Raw genomic sequence first — 18,095 nt, forward strand, 5'->3', positions numbered from 1 at the left:
TAAAAGAAAAATATTTTTTTAAGCAAGTAAGAAGAAACAGAAAGAGAATATAAAAATTGTTAGACTAATGTAAAATCTACCAATAGAATTTTACTCTTAGGATGTAAATTCATGATAATTTTACAACCTTTCACTCTCTTAAGTAACCACAGAGACTCACAGGATTAGACATATATATAATAAATATAGAGCATTTAGTTACAGAAGTTATAATAAAAAGAGTATAAGAATTATCAGTTCTTGTCTGTCAAAGCTAAGAATGAGAGTATTTTGGGATATAATTCCCATCTAAAGAATTACGGTGTTATTTTTGCACTCCCTGATATATTTAGCACTTGGATGGAAATACTGTCATGCTCAGTGAAACTAGTCTTCTTCATTATTTAGATTAGATATAAGGAAGCAATTTTTTAATGATGAGGGTGGTGAGACACTGGAACAGGTTGCCCAGAGAAGTTGTGGATGCCTCATCATTGGAAGTGTTCAAGGTCAGGTTGGATGGGGCTCTGACCAACCTGGTCCAGTGGAAGATGTACCTGCCCATGGCAGGAAGGTTGGAACTAGATGATCTTTAAAAGTCCCTTCCAACCCAAACCAGACTATGACTTGATGATTCTATGATTATGGGAACTTCCAAGCAGAGGAAAAATGTATGTGAAGTGTTATGGACCTAATGTGGTTTCTGCATCCAGCTGAAGAAAAGATAACTGCTAAAGATATCTGTGTTCTATCAGTAAGATATTTTGAAAGTATTATGACAACTGAGTGCCCTGTCATTTGAATCATTAAAATTTGCCTTCAACACATTCCTTGAGAGCACATACTAACCAACTATAGAGAGAAGATAGACACTGAAATTTATATGTATATATGCTTATTTTTATAAATATAGTGGTAGGGAGAAATTTGATATTTTGACCCCATGTCTGCAATTATATTTTGGAATACTCACCTTCCCTTTGAAAGGCCTTCCCTTCCCTTCCTTTCCCTTCCCTTCCCTTCCCTTCCTTTCCCTTCCCTTCCTTTCCCTTCCCTTCCCTTCCCTTTCCCTCCTTCCCTTCCCTTCCCTTCCCTTCCCTCCCCTTCCCTTCCCTTCCCTTCCCTTCCCTTCCCTCCCCTTCCCTCCCCTTCCCTTCCCTTCCCTTCCCTTCCCTTCCCTTCCCTTCCCTTCCCTTCCCTTCCCTTCCCTTCCCTTCCCTTCCCTTCCCTTCCCTTCCCTTCCCTTCCCTTCCCTTCCCTTCCCTTCCCTTCCCTTCCCTTCCCTTCCCTTCCCTTCCCTTCCCTTCCCTCCCCTCCCCTCCCCTCCCCTCCCCTCCCCTCCCCTCCCCTCCCCTTCCCTCCCCTCCCCTCCCCTCCCCTTCCCTTCCCTCCCCTCCCCTTCCCTTCCCTCCCCTCCCCTTCCCTTCCCTCCCCTTCCCTTCCCCCTTCCTTTCCCCCTTCCCTTCCCCCTTCCCTTCCCCCTTCCCTTCCCTTCCCTTCCCTCAACAGTGGGCTAGCAGAAAAATTAAAACCTTCCTGGCTTAAGTCAATGCTATGAGCTCCTGCTTGCACTGTATTTACTCAACCACTAAGATCCTTTGTAGCTCATATATATTCAGTGTTGGGAACAGGCCCAGGTGAATCAATAGTTAACAAGTTAGAAAGTAACAGCATGCTGACTGTGTAGACAAAGGCACTAGACTTTCTGCATTTATTTGCAAACACAAGGAGCCAGCCTTAACAACCTTGTTACATGTTAAGGAAAAATGTTGATGTATCAGGGTTGTTCTGTCATCTTGACTAAAACATGTAATGCTGTGTTACTTAATTGATAGCTGAGCAAAAAGGACTACAATTAATTTCATGTCTTAAACCTCAACATTTCTTGTGGGTTCAGCACCCTTTGTTATGACCTCCTCAGAGTGTCAGCTATCAGTCCACAGCTCAGGAGGAAACAGCAATATTAACTAAGCTCCAGTGAGAAGCACATAGTATAGGCCATAGAATATATAAACATATGGCATGGTCTTCAGTGGAACTGAGCACCCTTAACTTTCATTTACTTTAGTAGTCAACATTTACTTTCTTAGCAGTTCTGAAAATCAGGTCAGTAAGGTGCTTCACTTGAAACCGTAATCATTCTCTTTCTGTCCTGCAGCATGTAAAAGGCTGTAACATTTGCATCTTGTAAGGAAATAGGTGATAAGAGTATTTGACTTTTTCATCCTAAACATGCTTGTAAAATGAATATGATAACTTTGCAAGAGAGACTGTGTGATGTTCACTGCTACAATTTAATCTTTCTGTACAAACTTAGTTATGTTTTGGCATCAGGTCTTATGAAGATATTACAGTATTATTGTTTCTTTATACAAATTATTTTGTAAATGGTGGAACTTCAAGATTAATGTTATCGTTATCCCAATAACGCGTTTCAAAATGCACTGCCATAGTGTCATCAGTCAACCTGCATCTTATTTATGCATCGTGAACCAGATCTTCTATTTATGTAAATCACCATATTTTTGCTGAAGTTCGTTATTGTGAGTGATCTATGCCAGCTGTGGATATTCCCAGGGATGAGCAGAGAGCATAAGAAGTTCCTGACATGAATGCATGCAAGCCCGTTATTACCAGTACGGTGTTAGAACACTGTTGCCAGCAGTTTTTAAATGAAGCACTGATAGGTTTTTTTGAAAATATACTAAGATACTGAGGGAATTGCCATATATCTCTGTCAAAATATCATAGTTCCTATGTTTTTAATGTGATAGCTCCCTGATACTCTTTTTGAGCACTTGAAAGAGAGTGCTTATCTTTCAGAGTATCTCCAATATTTAATGCAACAATTGCATCAAAGCTTTGTATGACTTACTAGTTGTTTTCCTTCTGGAAAAGTTGTACCCTCTTTTTGTTTATTTGAACAGGTACATCAGGTCTGAGAGGTCAATAATTCTAATCAATTTTTGCCTGTCTATTATCTCATCAAATATCCTTATCCTGGTTGGACAAACTCAGACGCATAACAAGGTATGATGATGGATTGTATTAAATTACCACTTAAATATTGATATCTTTGTTTTATTTGTGTTTAGCTTAAAATAATTGCATCCATTTAGTCCTATACTCATAGAACTTGGCATTTTTGGTAAAATATTAACAGACAAGGGAAAATATTTACCATCTTTCGCAGTCGTCTTTTCCCCTCCAAAAATCCCTTTTGGTATTGTTCCCTCTGGATAAGCTGTGTTCTCTGTGGTAGACTTGTATGTTTTAGAACTAAATTTCAAAGCAAAAAAGTTCAAAGACTCAACATCAAAAGCACAAATTCTGGTTCATTATAATAGTTGTAATAGGATTGTGCTACAGTGTTTTTGTCTTTTTATTAACACACGGGTACTCAAAAGGCAAGAAGAAATTCCTTAGAAGTTAGAGTACTACTCTTGAAACTGTGCAGAAATGGACATCATAACCAGCTATAGAACTGTTAAATCTCTGACTGATGTAGTTATAAGAAATTAGCAACCCTGCATACCTTACTTAGTGATATATTGGTGGTTTATTACTAACCTGTTCTCAGACTCCTTCTGAACGTAGTCATCATTTGTCCATCTCCTGTAGAGCAGGGCTGTGTCAGTGTTCTGAAGCATCACCCAGTGCCTAGTGATACTAGGCAACGTTCAAAAGTGACAATAAGTGGTTGCTTAAAATTAACTATAGCTACATGATAGCTTGGAATAGAAAATAGGATGTAATTGGTGAATAGGGCAGTATGTGATAGAATGCTGTTAAGTTTTGGAATGAGGAAGTTTCTGCAAAGTAATTCTTTATCCCACTGTGTTAAACTACTGAACACACTGCTCATCCTAATTTTTCCAATATGTGATGAAATATGTTCATCATCTGCTATAGGATAACTGGTGTTTCTACAACACACCTATAATTAATCATTTATTCTTTTCAAATGAGTGCTTAGAAATTTAGCTGCCAGAAGTCTCCTAAATTCAATGCAAGTCACATAGCTGTATGTTGTACAACATACGCAAAACAAACACAGTCATTTCACATATATAATTTAACAAAATTATTAAAACTAAGATACTAATATGCTTTAAAGTTTTGAAATTATGTAGAGGTACAAATGAACAAAATATGGACTTGCAGAAGAAACCCATGTGACTCTCACAGATTTTATTCTGGGGAAAAAAGTCAGAAATGCGCAAGAAACTTCAGAGTGCCAGATTGCAGAAAAAGGATTCAGCCTCCCTAGAATTCCAGCACTAACATGCATAATCATATATACTGTATTATTATGTATTTCAAGGAGAAATATGGTACAGTAGCTGCATATTCCTGGGTATATTGCCACTGTGGAATCTGGGTTTGAGGGCATCAGAACAACTGTGTTTGATAGCATGCTCCCTAGGCATGCTGGCAGCCTTTCTCTGATGCTTGACTCGGGGAACTCTGAACTAAAACACACCCTTAATCCAGTTCCTTTCTTTGAATCTTAATCTCCTTGAGCTCCCTCACTTCTTCTTCCTGAACTCCTGAAAGTACAGAGATATTATATTGACTTATTTCTGAGAACAGCACATCCTAAAAATGGAGATGTTCAGAGAAAATAATTGGCAGAAAAAACAACACATCACAAAGTTTACATTTTGAATATATGGCCTGAAAAATGCCTCTAAAATATCACTTGTTACTACAGTTGTCTTCTTTTTGAGTCCACATCTTGCTTTTGATACATGTACCACCTGGGAGCTTCTAGCCAGGGAGTACCTCTAATGGATCAAAGGCAGAATACATTTTTTATACTGAGGAAGATACTCCTTGTTACAGACCAAAAGTCTTTTTATCACTTTATACATTGATATGTGAATATGTTGTAGCTCCAAGAGGCTAGCCTGTGAATGCACCATCAACAAAATGGCCAGCTAAAACGAGTGTTTAGCAAAAGCTTATTCAAATTAAAGCAATCAGATCTGGCTATGACTTCAGTATGTTTCTAAGTAGAGATGTGTTTTGGCATCAGATGTGTTTGAATTCAAGGTCTGAATTTTTTATTTTCAAAGATCATGTATGATCAGAAGAAGCTAGTGTTTGATTTTTAGATTACACATTGATCTAGATTACCATACTGACATCTGTAGGGAAAATTATGTTTTCATTTTGCCAAGGTGGAAAATTAAATCTGTAAATGGGAACTTGAGAAAGAAAATCAAGTCCTTACCTATGCTTTAAGATAAAAAACTTCCTTTTCTCTTTCTGAGACATTATTATTTACTGGAAATCAAACCATTTGTGGTTTTAGTGTTTGTTTGAAATTTTGGGGAGAAATCTTGGGAATATTTTGTCAAGACAATGTAATATTCACGTCAGCAGAAGCTGAGGTGGTGTTTTATGGCAAGAAGATGTGCTCAGTTTTTGTAATGTATCAGAGAAAATTTGAGAAATATGATATGCCAAGTTTGACAGTTTATTAACTCCGTTCTCATTCTTATGTTCATAGTATTCTTATATTATTGGGGCACCTATTTAATGTTCATATGATGCTGCTGATATTCACAAAGTTGAAGAATTCTCCTTTTTTCCATGTTTTAGTTTGGCTTTTCTTCTGAGTTTAAACTGTCCCCAGCTCTATATTCACGTATATTCCCTTGGAGAATAGGTGTTTGTAAATAAAAGTTGAACAGTGTGTAAATTAAGCATACCAAAGATGTATTTATAACAGCATATTGTCAGTTTGCTTGCAGTTTGTGGCTTTTACTATCAGCATTAAACACTGCTCCAACTACTTTGTTCATTTCAATGATATTCTATCTCCAGAAAATTTCTGTGGTTCATTTTAGTATGCCCATTGTCATCTGTGACAAAGAAAAAATATTGAGTCTCATGGTCTGGATAAGTGCAGGTTTTCTGTTATTTTCTTTCTGTTTTATGTAAATCATAGATACTTAGCATGTTAGGGTTAGCTCTACTCTTTGAAGGCTGAGTATATCCTTGATATTTTTACAAGTTTCTCTTATTAAAGACTAAATGAGTTTGAATATTGCACTCTCTTTGGTTCAACTAAGTTCTGCCTTTTTTCAGTAAAAAAGGTCATGGTATTTCACACAGGCAGAAATGGACAAAATATTTACAGAGGACATGTAGAAGTAGTTTAAATTCCTTCAAGCTGCCATAGCTTTTCCATTTCTAATATTCCCTCTTTAAAAGTGAATTTTTCTCCAGCTTCAGTAACTTGAGGATACCAACATTAGACCAAAGGTCTACGTCATGGGGGTTTTTAGCTTGTTTTAGAATACTTTGTGACAGGGAGCATGGAGAGGAGTATAGTTTCTCTTGAAAGATTGGATTGGGATAGCAAAAAAGGCTTTGTCAACAGAAAAGCCTTGCTCCTTTATTCCGTCTTAGCCAAACATGTTGAGCATTTTATTGAAAGACACAGCTGAGAAATGTTCTTTTTTCAATGTGTTTCCCCAAATCTTTCAAAATGCAGAAGAACTTCATTCAAAGCCTTCTTAATGTTTCAGACTGTGTAAGAGATTTCTGTTTTGTCAGATCCTGTTTTGAAATACAGGTCACTGAAGGCTGAAGTTACAAGAATATTATTAAATTAATTATGTATCTTGTTTAAATATACTCGGTGTTATACTAGGTATGAGAAGCATATTAATTTACTCTGATATTTCTTTCTGTCTCTTGTTTTCTTTTCAGTGTTAAATGTTAGACACATAACCATATTTAAATTTGAGGATATATGATTGATACACTAGAGATAGCCTTTTAACAGCTGAATTTAGTTGTAACATTGAAATTAAGTCTCCTGAATTAAGGAAGAGTAACACTTTTCATGTATAAAGTAACTGCTCAAGTATCTGTTATTCCACAAATACTATGAGATGACTCTAATATCTACAAAAGCATTACATATTTATTTTGAAGAGACTGACAGCTTTCTTTAAGGAAATATCTGTCAGTGATTTGTAGGTTTCACTGTAACATAACTCTTGCTGTATTATGTTTCCTAATGTTCTCCTTGCCATCAAGAAAAATGGTTGTATTTCTTCTATATGTGGACCTTTAATGCTTAAGCTATAAATCTTTATTATGCTTCTGATGCTATTTAATGAATAGGTTCTCAATGCCCAATAAGTTATTGATTAATTTTATGTGGATTTTTTCATAAATGCTCTTTCCTTTTGCATATAATCAGAAAATGCCTTGTTTTTTTCACAGTTCTGCCTAAATAAAAACACATTAGTTGTTTGATGTAAACAATTCTTGTTTACCTATTTTTCCTGTGAAGAAAACAAAGCTGAATACAATTTAAAATAAACCATAGAATTCATTATACATATGGGCAAATGTTAATTATTTTCTATATTATATGCTCCTGAGTTCACTTAAGGGTTCGTTGCTGGTCTTTGGGTCACTTGTGAGAAACAGGCATATTTTTAGAAATGTCATAACACTCTGTACACTTTGTTAGTCATAGTTGGATTTACATGTGCCTACCAGGGGAAGAACAGAGAAGATGTTAAGTCACAAGGCAAGATTTAACAACGCTGGTATTCTGTGTCATCCCTGTTTAATTGCAATATTCAGTTTATTATGCTTAATATTACATTTTGAAATTTGTCTGTTAGACCATACCTGAAAGGATATGAAAAAGGCATGTCCTGACACCTAAAACACATAACGTAAACAATCAGTAGTTCTGATAGACGCTTTGTAAGCAAGCAAAAACCTCATAAAATTTTGTTGATAATAAAATTAGAATGTTCACTGATTAGGCTGACTGGACAAAAATATCCCCACTTTAGTCTTTCTTTTTTTTTATAGAGGTTCTAGGCTGAAAGAAGCAAATAGAAGTGGAAAGGAGTTGAGAAGCCACAGCATCCCATTCCCATAGCACTCTGAAGCAGCTGACTGTATAACTAGGGCTCCCTCAGGTTTTGAGAAACAGTGGGTGGCGGGATCCCCTGAGAACCCTGCAAATGTTCAGGTGGTATTAACGCTGCCTCTAACCATGTGGCTCTTGCCCCATATCTGCCACTGCCTTACAGATGCAGGCATCGTGGCAATATATCTCCTAGGAAACAGCAGGGGAGACCTAAGAGCAGATGGAATGAACAGAGAAATGATGCTAACACAGCATTAAGGTTGTGTTAGAAAATCAATGAGGAAGAAGGGAATTTAGTATCTCAGACAGTAGCACTCCATACTTCAGGCCTTACCCAGAGAACTTCAGGGGAATATCACCCATTTAAACAGCTGTATGTCCTTCCATTTTTGCCAGTACCCAACTTTCAGATTAACACCTGCTCTGCTGATTGTCATCTCTTTCTTTGTGTAACAGCTTTTTGAACAGCTGAGCCACGGAGTCACTGGTATGGGTCAGCCATCACAGAAACACACCAATAAATAGGTCAGCAATCAGAATACACTGCAGCACACACATCTGCCTGTTGTGTATTCGGGAACTCAGACACAATTAACGGGAAAAGAGCCCACTTGACTGAATAACTATTACAGGAGTAGATCTGTTTAAGCAACACTCTTTTACCATGCCAAATTCTGACAAAACCTGTTAACATCAGCTGAATTAACTAACTGCTTTTAGATTCTCAAGAGAACATCTGGGAGCAGATCTTTCTTACCCAAGATCAGTAAACATTGTCATTCATGCTACTGTTACCTGCCTCAGAGGAGAAAGTAACATTCTTCTCAAAAGTGCCTGCCAGTCTGTTTCTCAAAGTACATCAACTTTATCATTCAGTTTGCTGTTTCTAAACAAAACAGACGTTTTGATTGTAAGTGGGTTACAGGGAAGAAATCAGGTAGATATTAGCAGCATGTGTTCTCTGCCTCCAATCCCCAGAACATTTTTAAGAGCTCTGTGAACTATTTTAGAATCACAGAATTGTTCAAATTGGAAGATCATCTGGTCCAATCTCATTCTCAAGGCAGGGTCAGCTGTAAGATCAGAATGGGTTGCTCAGGGCTTTATATAGTCAAGTCTTGAAAACCTCCAGGTGTGGGAACTGCACAACTTTCTTGGAAAACTTGATCCACTGCTTGACTGTCCTCATGGTTAAAATGTTTTTCTATATATGTGCTCTGGATCTCCTCTTGTTTCAGTTTATGCCCATTGTCCCTTCTCATACCACCACACATCACTGTGAAGAGCCTAGTTTCATCTTCTCAATGACCTCTGTATAGGTACTCTACAGAGCTGCTGTAAGATGCCCTTGAAGCCATGTTTTCTCCAGCCTGAGCAAGCCCACCTTCCTCAGCCTCTCCTCACAAGAGAAGCGTTGCACCTCCCAAGCATCTTGGTGGCCTCTGCTAAACTCACTCCAGTTTATCAAGTCTTCCTTGTATTGGGCAACCCAATTGTACTTGACACAGTATTCTAGATATGGTCTAATGAGTGCTGAGCAGAGGATGGCAATCCATCTGGCTGTGCTTCTCTTGATGCAGCCCCAGATGCTGTCAACCATCTCTGCTGCCAGGGGAGACTGCTGACTTATATTCAGCTCACTGCCCATCCCTCCAGCTTGTCTAGGTCTCCTGTATGGCAGTCATGCCCTTCGGCATATAGACTGGTCTCCCCAGCTTGGTGTTATCTACAAACGACATGAAGAAACACTCCACTGCCTCCTTCAAGTCACTCACATTAAGCATAGCTCCCAGGATAGACCCATGCAGTACTCTGCTTGTTATCTGCCTCCAGGCTGATTGCCATCTATTAGTCATTACACTCTAAGCCAATTATTTAACTAGTTTTTTATCCGTCTAGTTGTCCATTCATCTGACTGTGACCTCCTAGGCTGGTTACAAGAATATTGTGAGAGACTTTGTTGGAGCTCATTTTAATGAGCTTTATTTTGAAAAGCAGAAGTGATGTAGGTTTGGAAATCCAGAATTTACCAAGATTTATCTGTGAAAGACAGTCTGTGTCTGACCCATGACTCACACTGGTCATAGATCTAGTGTCCCTCAGCTCGTGAGGGTCTTCTCCCACCCATCCAGACAACCACACATCCACACACATGCATATTGCATAGGTATAGTCTACTCCCTCCTCTCTGATTGTGGTGATGGGCTTTGTGCTGGCATGTGTGCCTCTGCTGTCCTGCCTTAGCACAAAAAACACTATAGCTCAGACTTTCCTGAAGTAACCTTCTGCTATCCTACTCTTCTCAAAACGGTGGGGTTTTTCTTTCTTGCTCTTCAGGACTTGTTTAGAGTAGTTTTTTCTCTTCTAGAATTCACCCCCGCCCACCCCAGCTCTGAGGAAAGTAGCTTATTCTCTCACAAATACCTGTTTGAATCATTTCAGACAATCTGTTGATGACTCAAGAAGCTATTTTGGGCTTCACATCTTTTTTCTACTTCTCTTCTGCTTATTTGTTGAATTTCAGTGGAAATAGAAAAGCAGTCAACAGGAAATAGTTCGATCTACAAACGGTTAAATGTTCATGTCTTTTATTTGTATATTAGTTGTAAGAAAGAGGAAACCAAAAACATTTCAAAGTGACCATTGTAAAAAGTATTTTTAAATGACGATACAATAGGAATAGACTTCACAAGACTAAATGGTTTAAGTAATAATGATAACAATGGCAAAAGAGAAGATCAGCATTCAAGGTATTTGGTTATTTTCATTCTAATATGAAAGTTGAATTGCCTACATGGATTTTCCTATGTGGATTACCATTTCTAAGAATGTAGGTATAGAATCCATTTGTGACATAAATCTAAAAAGATACAGAAACACAGTAAGATATCTTTGATACAGAAATCTGGTAAAATAATACATAAAATATGTAATACATAAAATACAAAAAATACAACTTGGAGATAAATGCAATGAAAATCTTACACCCTGCTACAGTAATTATTACATCATTATTCTTTCTGTATAACAAAATGAAACATGTTAGAAAACTCAATCTCTTTTAAAGGACTATCATTTAAGGAATAATAGTGTAAATTTGGTGCAAAAAATTATCTATTTTACTGGATTTTATTTATACTTCCCTACAACTCCCTGTTGTGTCTGTGTATTTTCTGGAACATATGGTATGGTTTAACCTTGTCATGCACTATGAAGTTTATTTGTACACTTTTACTGTTTTTTTCCTTGTATTCTCCTAGGTCAGAATTTTTAGGCCTTTATATCTTGCAGTCAAGTCAATGAGAGTGTTTTATAGGGGAATGACTATTGGATTGGTCTGATTCTCAGGCTGGTTTGATGAGAAGCTGTAAAATGAGTATTCTTTCCTTTACATATTTCACTCTGTAAAAGCTATGAGGCTCAGTCCTGTGATCCTTATAGAATCATAGAGTCACAGAATCTTTGTGTTGGAAGAGACCTTCAAAGGCCATCTAGTCCAACCCCCCTGCAGTGAGCAGGGACATCTTCAACTAGATCAGGTTGCTCAGAGCCCCCTCCAGCCTGACCTCGAATGTTTCCAGGGATGGGGCATCTACCACCTCTCTGGGCAACCTGTGCCAGTGTTTCACCACCCTGACTGAAAAATTTCTTCCCTCTATCTAGGCTAAATCTACCCTCTCTTAGTTTAAAACCAAACAGGCTCTGCTGTCTGTCCCCATCTTTCTTCTAAGACCCCTTTAAGTACTGGAAGACTGCAATAAGGTCTCCCTGCAGCCTTCTCTTCTCCAGGCTGAACAACCCCAATGCTTTCAGCCTGACCTCAGAGGAGAGGTGTTCCATCCCTCTGACAATTTTTGTGGGCCTCCTCTGGACATGTTCCAACAGCCCCATGTCTTTCCTCTGCTGAGGGCTCCAGAGCTGGACACAGGACTCCAGGCAGGGTCTCAGCAAAGCAGAGTAGAGGGGCAGAATCACCTCCCTCAACCTGCTGGCCATGCTGCTTTGGATGCAGTCCAGGGTACGGTTGACCTTCTGGGCTGTGAGCACACGTTGCTGGCTTCTGTCCAGCTTTTCATCAACCATTACCCCTGAGTCCTTTCCAGCAGGGCTGCTCTTGATCCCTTCATCCCCCAGCCTGTGCTGATACCGGGTGTTGTCCTGACCCAGGTGCAGTACCCTGCACTTGACCTTGTTGAACCTCATGAGGTTCACATGGATCCATTCCTCAAGTTTATCCAGGTCTCTCTGGATGGCATCCTGTCCCTCAGGTGTGTCAACCACACCACTCAGCTTGGTGTCATCTGCAAACTTGCTGAGGGTGCATTCCATCCCACTGTCCATGTCATTGATGAAGATATTAAAGAGTACTTGTCCCAACACATAACCCTGAGGGACACCACTCATCACTTATCTCCATCTGGACATTGAGCCATTGACCACTACCCTCTGGATGCGACCATCCAATCAATTCCTCATCCATCCAACAGTCCACCCATCAAATCCATCTGCCTTGAATTTAGAGAGAAGGATGACCATGTCAAAGGCCCTACAGAAAACCAGGTAGGTGACATTGGCAGCTCTTCCCTTGTCCACTGATCTAGTCACTCAATCACAGAAGACCACAAGGTTGGTCAGTCAGGACTTGCCCTTGGTGAAGCCATGCTGGTTGGCTTGAGTCACCTTTCTGTCCTCCATGTGCCTCAGCATAGCTTCTAGAAGGATCTGTTCTGTGATCTTCCCAGGCACAAAGGTGAGACTGGCAGGTCAGTAGTTCCCAGGGTCCTCCTTGGTAGTCTTTTTAAAAATGGGTGTAATGTTTACTTTTTTCCAGTCACCAGGGTCCTCGCCCGACTTCTATGAAAAATATATGAAAGTGTTATACATGAAAGTATTTTTATTTTTATTTATTTTATTGTTAAAGTTTTAGAAATAGTGTCACATAGGAGTTGAGGGAATCAGGCTCAGAGGTGGTTTAAGACTCAGTATGAAAATGAATTGTGGGGTTTGTGTTTGTTACTTATGGCTGAAGTACACTCAGTTCTGAAAACAACTTGCTAGTGAATCAGTTCAGCATAACGGGAGTCCTCCTTGCTTTTGCAGCAACTGAAAAAAAAAGTGAATCATGTTTTGCTATATTCAATCCAACTAGTCCAGGATGCTGTTTGAACAGCAGCCAAAACCAACAACCACTGAAGTACAAGAGTCTCTGCCCTGGGCATTTGTGAGTTAACCTACCCTGTATCTTATTAGATTGTTCAATTTGTGATTGTTTTTAAGTCATGGCCAAGATAAACTTCCCCTAAAATGATAATTGTTCTCAGATTAATGTCTGGGTTCCAGTGCCTATGTCCAGACCTGTTTATTCATTTTATATTTGTCTCCCTTTGGAGAAGAAAAAATAATGTGAGATGAGACTGGATCTCAAGTTTCTTTCCATATGAATCTTGTTTGACTGGCTAAAAGTAGCCAGGTTTCAACAGGAAAAGGATAAGAATGTCTTTCCCATCTCTACCTTCTAGCTCTTCTACAGGGTGATGGTAGCTGAAATTTCATGGGAAGTAGGAAAAACAGGATGCAAATCTTTGTTCTAGACAGAGACCAACAATAAGATGGAAAACCAGGGATGATCACACAAATTCTGATCTTTCCTGCTTTTTCTTTCTGAGAAAAAAATTGTGGTTACTGTGTACTGAACTCATTGAAGTCAGCATTCACTAAGTGTGGTCTGAGCATATTTATTACATCATGAGGAAAAGCAATGTTGTTAGAGGCTCTGAATCACAGCAGGACTTCGTGATGAGAGGGATGCTCCGACTGTCAAATAAAGGGACTCCTAGGTATGGTTAAGGACCCAAAATTATGTACCCAGAGATCCTCTTGATGCTAGTGTAAAATGCATGTACTACCTCTAATTTTAGACTGCTGCTGAAACATGACCTTTTTGTATTTGTTTTTGTGGACATACATGCTTATTATGTTGAGTCTCAATGAGTCACACCGTAGACATCAAGCCTGGTACTGAAAAATTTGACAGTAACTGTGTTTTTCTCTTTTGATAGTTTTGTCAAAATTTATATAAAACTGACATTGTGGATGAATAAATAGGTATTTTGTGGAAGTTAATATAAAATATGCTCAGAATAATTGTTGAAAGAAAACTGTAAATGTAAATTTATGAAGCATGCACTTGGCTATAATCTTGGACATTTTTAATGAATGTAATTGTGAGATTTCCAGAACCCTGCAGGGAAATGTACATGTTTGTAATAAAAAGGCCTCAAGCTGTTAAAACTGATAGAATTTCTGAAATGTCAAGAAAGTTCAGTTTGCACTAGACTTCTGGGTTTAAAAACAGGATGGAAAACATGTTAGTATGTCTCTCTTCTGAAGAAAACTGAAATATATCTGGCACAAGGAGTCCAGCAGTTGGAAGGAAGTATGAATAAGGTTGGCACAAAATGTTGTTCCATTAGTAAGTGATTACATATCTGTCTCTAATTAGTAGCATGGCATATAATTTGTGCTCTATGCTCTTTATTTCATAAAAAGTCACATCTTCAACCTATCCTATATTTGCTAAATAATTTCTTTAAGCTAGGAAATCTAAATGGGTTTAGTATTCTTTAAACACCACTTGAAGTTAGGTGAAGGTTTAGAATGAGAATGGCTTCCTTAAACAAGCTTAGCTGAACCATCCAGGACAACAAAGACTAATATTTCAGAGTTTTAAAAAGATGCGATTAGTTGTAAAACTGTTGTTATTTGCATTGATATTTTACACTTATATTTAAGAGGGCTTTCAAATCTCTGTCTTTTACTGCATATCCTCTTATGTCAAGTCAATCAGAATTTGAACTTGAGTGTTAACCAATTTAATTATTGCTATAAAACCTTCATTTTGGCACTGCTTATCTTTTAAAGTAGATACAGAAGAGTAATAACATTTCACTGAACTGAGTGATCCCACAAGGTATTGCAGTTGTGCTACAATGGAAGAAAAATGGTTTTGGTAGAAATCATAGTTAGACCTCAGTATCGAGGCAGCATTAATGATTGACAAGAATTGCTACTAGACTCAGTTTGTCTCTTGCAGCTATTTGTAAAACTCATCCCATAAAATCTCTCCAGAAACCAATTTGTAAGAGTTTAAACCCAATCTACTATCTGTTCCATTAATTTCTAAAGGATTCTTCCCTTTGGAAAGAAGATTCAACAATAGTATCCAACACCAGTAAAAATATGTTCTAGTCAGAGTTTTAAACCTTAGTGAGAAGACTCCACATTCCATAAATACCTAAAGAATATATCTGTCCTAGCTACACATTAGTCACTAAACAATCAAACACATATTTTTAATTGTAGGAAATTGTCTGTCAATTACAGATAGGAAGCTTTCAAAACTTTGAGTTGTGGCATTAATCCCTGTGCATACATTTTGCCACTAGCAAATGCAAAGCCTGAAATGAATCAGAACTAAGCCAAATTGTGTTACCTTGCACTTTCTATGGCTAGAAGCTCAGTTGTTATGCCATGATGACTTGATTGTATGTTTGAGCCCCTGGAGGTTTGTTGAAGTTTCAATACTTCAGTGAACGGCTATGATAAGGAAAGCAGAGCCAAAGCAGCACTTTGAGGTTTCTTTGTCAAAGAAGCACTCTGCAGGATTTCCATTTAGGATATGTGTAATACTGCACCCAGCACAACTGGACCTTGGTACATCTCAGTATTACACAGTATTAGTGTTAAATAATAAGAATTCATATGGGCTTTGCTAATCTCAGCTCACGGTCCTTCTGTTCTCTGTATTTAAACCTGTCATCATGTGTCAGCTAGAAGGACTGGTTTGGGTCACTTGGATTCACTTGTCTCCCCTAGAAACTGGTGAACAGAAATCTGCTAGTGTGCTAGGAAAGCTTAAACTTCTGGAAGGAATTTTTCTAAGTGGTGTTGAAGAAAAGGGAATAAAACATGGATTATTATGAATGCAAAAAAACCAAGTAGTTTTTCAGTGCAGCCCCCAGCTTATTTCTTCTCCAAACTTCTTTTTAGGCTCATATGCACAATACTCCTCTGTGACAGTCTGGATCTCTCATCATGGTCTACCAGAGGCTTTTGTTTTCAATAGCTTCTAAAATATGACTAGATCTATAATAAAAAGTTACCCAGTTTCTAAATAGAGTAAAAAAAAATAATCTTGTGCCTTCTGGCATCTGGAAGGGAAAATTGCTACCCCACAATGATCTAAACCTGTCAGCACAATTGGTTTAGAGACACTGCTGTGTGTACAGAGGATGGCACTGATTTCAGTAGTAGGCTCTGCAGGCAAAGTTATCTGATCTGTGCAGGTCGCAGAGCATCCACTAAGGGAATTCCCAGCAGAGGTGCAGAGAGAATACAGATAAACTTTCAAAAAGTTGTTTGGCTATATCATGTCATCCAGGGCGTGTGGTGGACATGGATATAGTCTGGGAGATGTTCTATGAGGAGACATCCATGCTAAGTATATAATTTAAAACTTAACATTTTATGCTTGGTAATTTCAGTTGCCAAGATGTGTCTGAGAGACATGTAGCATTAATTATTAATTATTGTTGTTGTTGATAAAAATAAACGTATCATTAAGGCTCTGGGAGTATTTCCAACATCAACAAATTTTCAAATTGATTTATTAACAGATATAAACATTTCTTTTTTATTTCTCCCTCCAGCCAGAGCCTCAACTTATTTCATACTCGCTCCTCCCATAGGGAAAAGCTTGAGTAAATATATCAGCCTTGTGCTCTGTTCTCAGTGTCAGCACATTGAGATCTGATAGATCTCCTGTAAAAGCATGGAGGGAGGAAAGAGGTGAGGACACCTTCAGCTGTAGTGAGACTGTTCAGCCTCCATTTCTGAGCATTTTAACCTTAGAAATATTAATTGGCACACAGAAGCAGTGGGTGTTATGAAGAAGGCTGGACATGAAACTCTGTCAGGCAAAGCGGAGCAAAAAAGATGCTCTGTTTCCACCCAGCAGTAAAAGTGAGGGTAGTATAGCCTACAGGGAAAAGCTGTACTAGAAGAAGTAATGCTGTGAAGAGGACAAATTTTGCTCTTATTGATCACAGTCACACATGAGTAGAACCAAAGAATTAATTTTTTTTTGCATTAGCAGATGCTTCCGACTGGTCTAGAAGCGTCACCCACTGAGCACTCCACATGTTGAGCAGATTAGAGCAGTTAAGTATGTAGGCCTCAAAAGCTGGTATACCAGTGAAACACATACCAGAAATAAAAAGGTCACAACTTTTACTCCACATACAGATGGGTACAAAAAACAGTATTATGATCAAAGCCAACATTTGGGAATTCAGGGACTTCTACACAGGTCTTCTCCATTTTCAAACAGAGAAGAGAGCTTACAGGATGCAAGCTTTACTTTTCGACCATGTAGGTTTTCTCCAGTGTTTGAATTTCACTGGTAAACAATTTTCTGGTCGTGGAAAGGCTTAAAAACTCATAAGAAATAGAAACAGCATCTGACTACAGTATTCAAATCTTTAGTGGCTCTGGCCAGTCAGGTAGGTTTTCTTTCAAGGTGATTTCTTACAGAGGAGCCCACCATGTTCCTGGCCCATTGGAGGGTTTGCCTAGTGCTCCAACCTGTAGTTTGACAGAAACAACTTCCACAAGGATTTATGAAGTTAGAAGTCCACGCAAGTGGTCACAATGAGTGGAGCACATTTTTTACTTTCCCTAAAATACTCCCTGCTTTGTCTTAGATGTTCACCGATTTTAGTGCATTCCACACAGATAGGTCTGTGCCAGATAAAAATCCATCTCCACCCACTAATATAATTTTTTTTTTTTGCAGATAATCTCTTAGTACATATTGTTTTACATGGGAACTGTTTGCATCCCATATACATTAAACTTTTAATATGAGACTCAGTGAGACATAGAGCCAGGGGTTAATCATGTGGTTAGCCATGCTAATGTTTAATGATTTAAAATAACTGAAGGGATTTTATTTCCTTTAAAATGCTACTGATGCATTATTTAATAAGTCATAATTTGTATATAATAAAATGCCTAAGCTCAGTCAATGATAATTGTGTTATTTAGGAACAATTTGAAGTCACACACACTGAAAAAAATACTGTGGCATTTGTTTTCAGTATGAACTTGTATGGTAAACATCTATGATTCTTTGAGCTCTGTGTGC

At 38.3% G+C, this 18,095-nt stretch overlaps 1 protein-coding gene across 1 annotated transcript in view; it reads left to right on the plus strand.

Moving 5' to 3' along the window:
• ADGRB3 (adhesion G protein-coupled receptor B3) overlaps positions 1-18,095 on the plus strand; it is a gene marked incomplete at its 5' end in the record, with an annotated part of 485,010 nt that overhangs the window by 380,607 nt on the left and 86,308 nt on the right. Inside the window, one exon of the mRNA XM_081997317.1 lies at positions 2,907-3,009. Coding sequence (XP_081853443.1) covers positions 2,907-3,009 — 103 coding nt within the window. The remainder of the gene's footprint in view (positions 1-2,906; positions 3,010-18,095) is intronic.

This window comes from Phaethon aethereus (assembly GCF_964289735.1).
Source record: "Phaethon aethereus genome assembly, chromosome: 3".
Lineage (NCBI taxonomy): Eukaryota > Metazoa > Chordata > Aves > Phaethontiformes > Phaethontidae > Phaethon > Phaethon aethereus.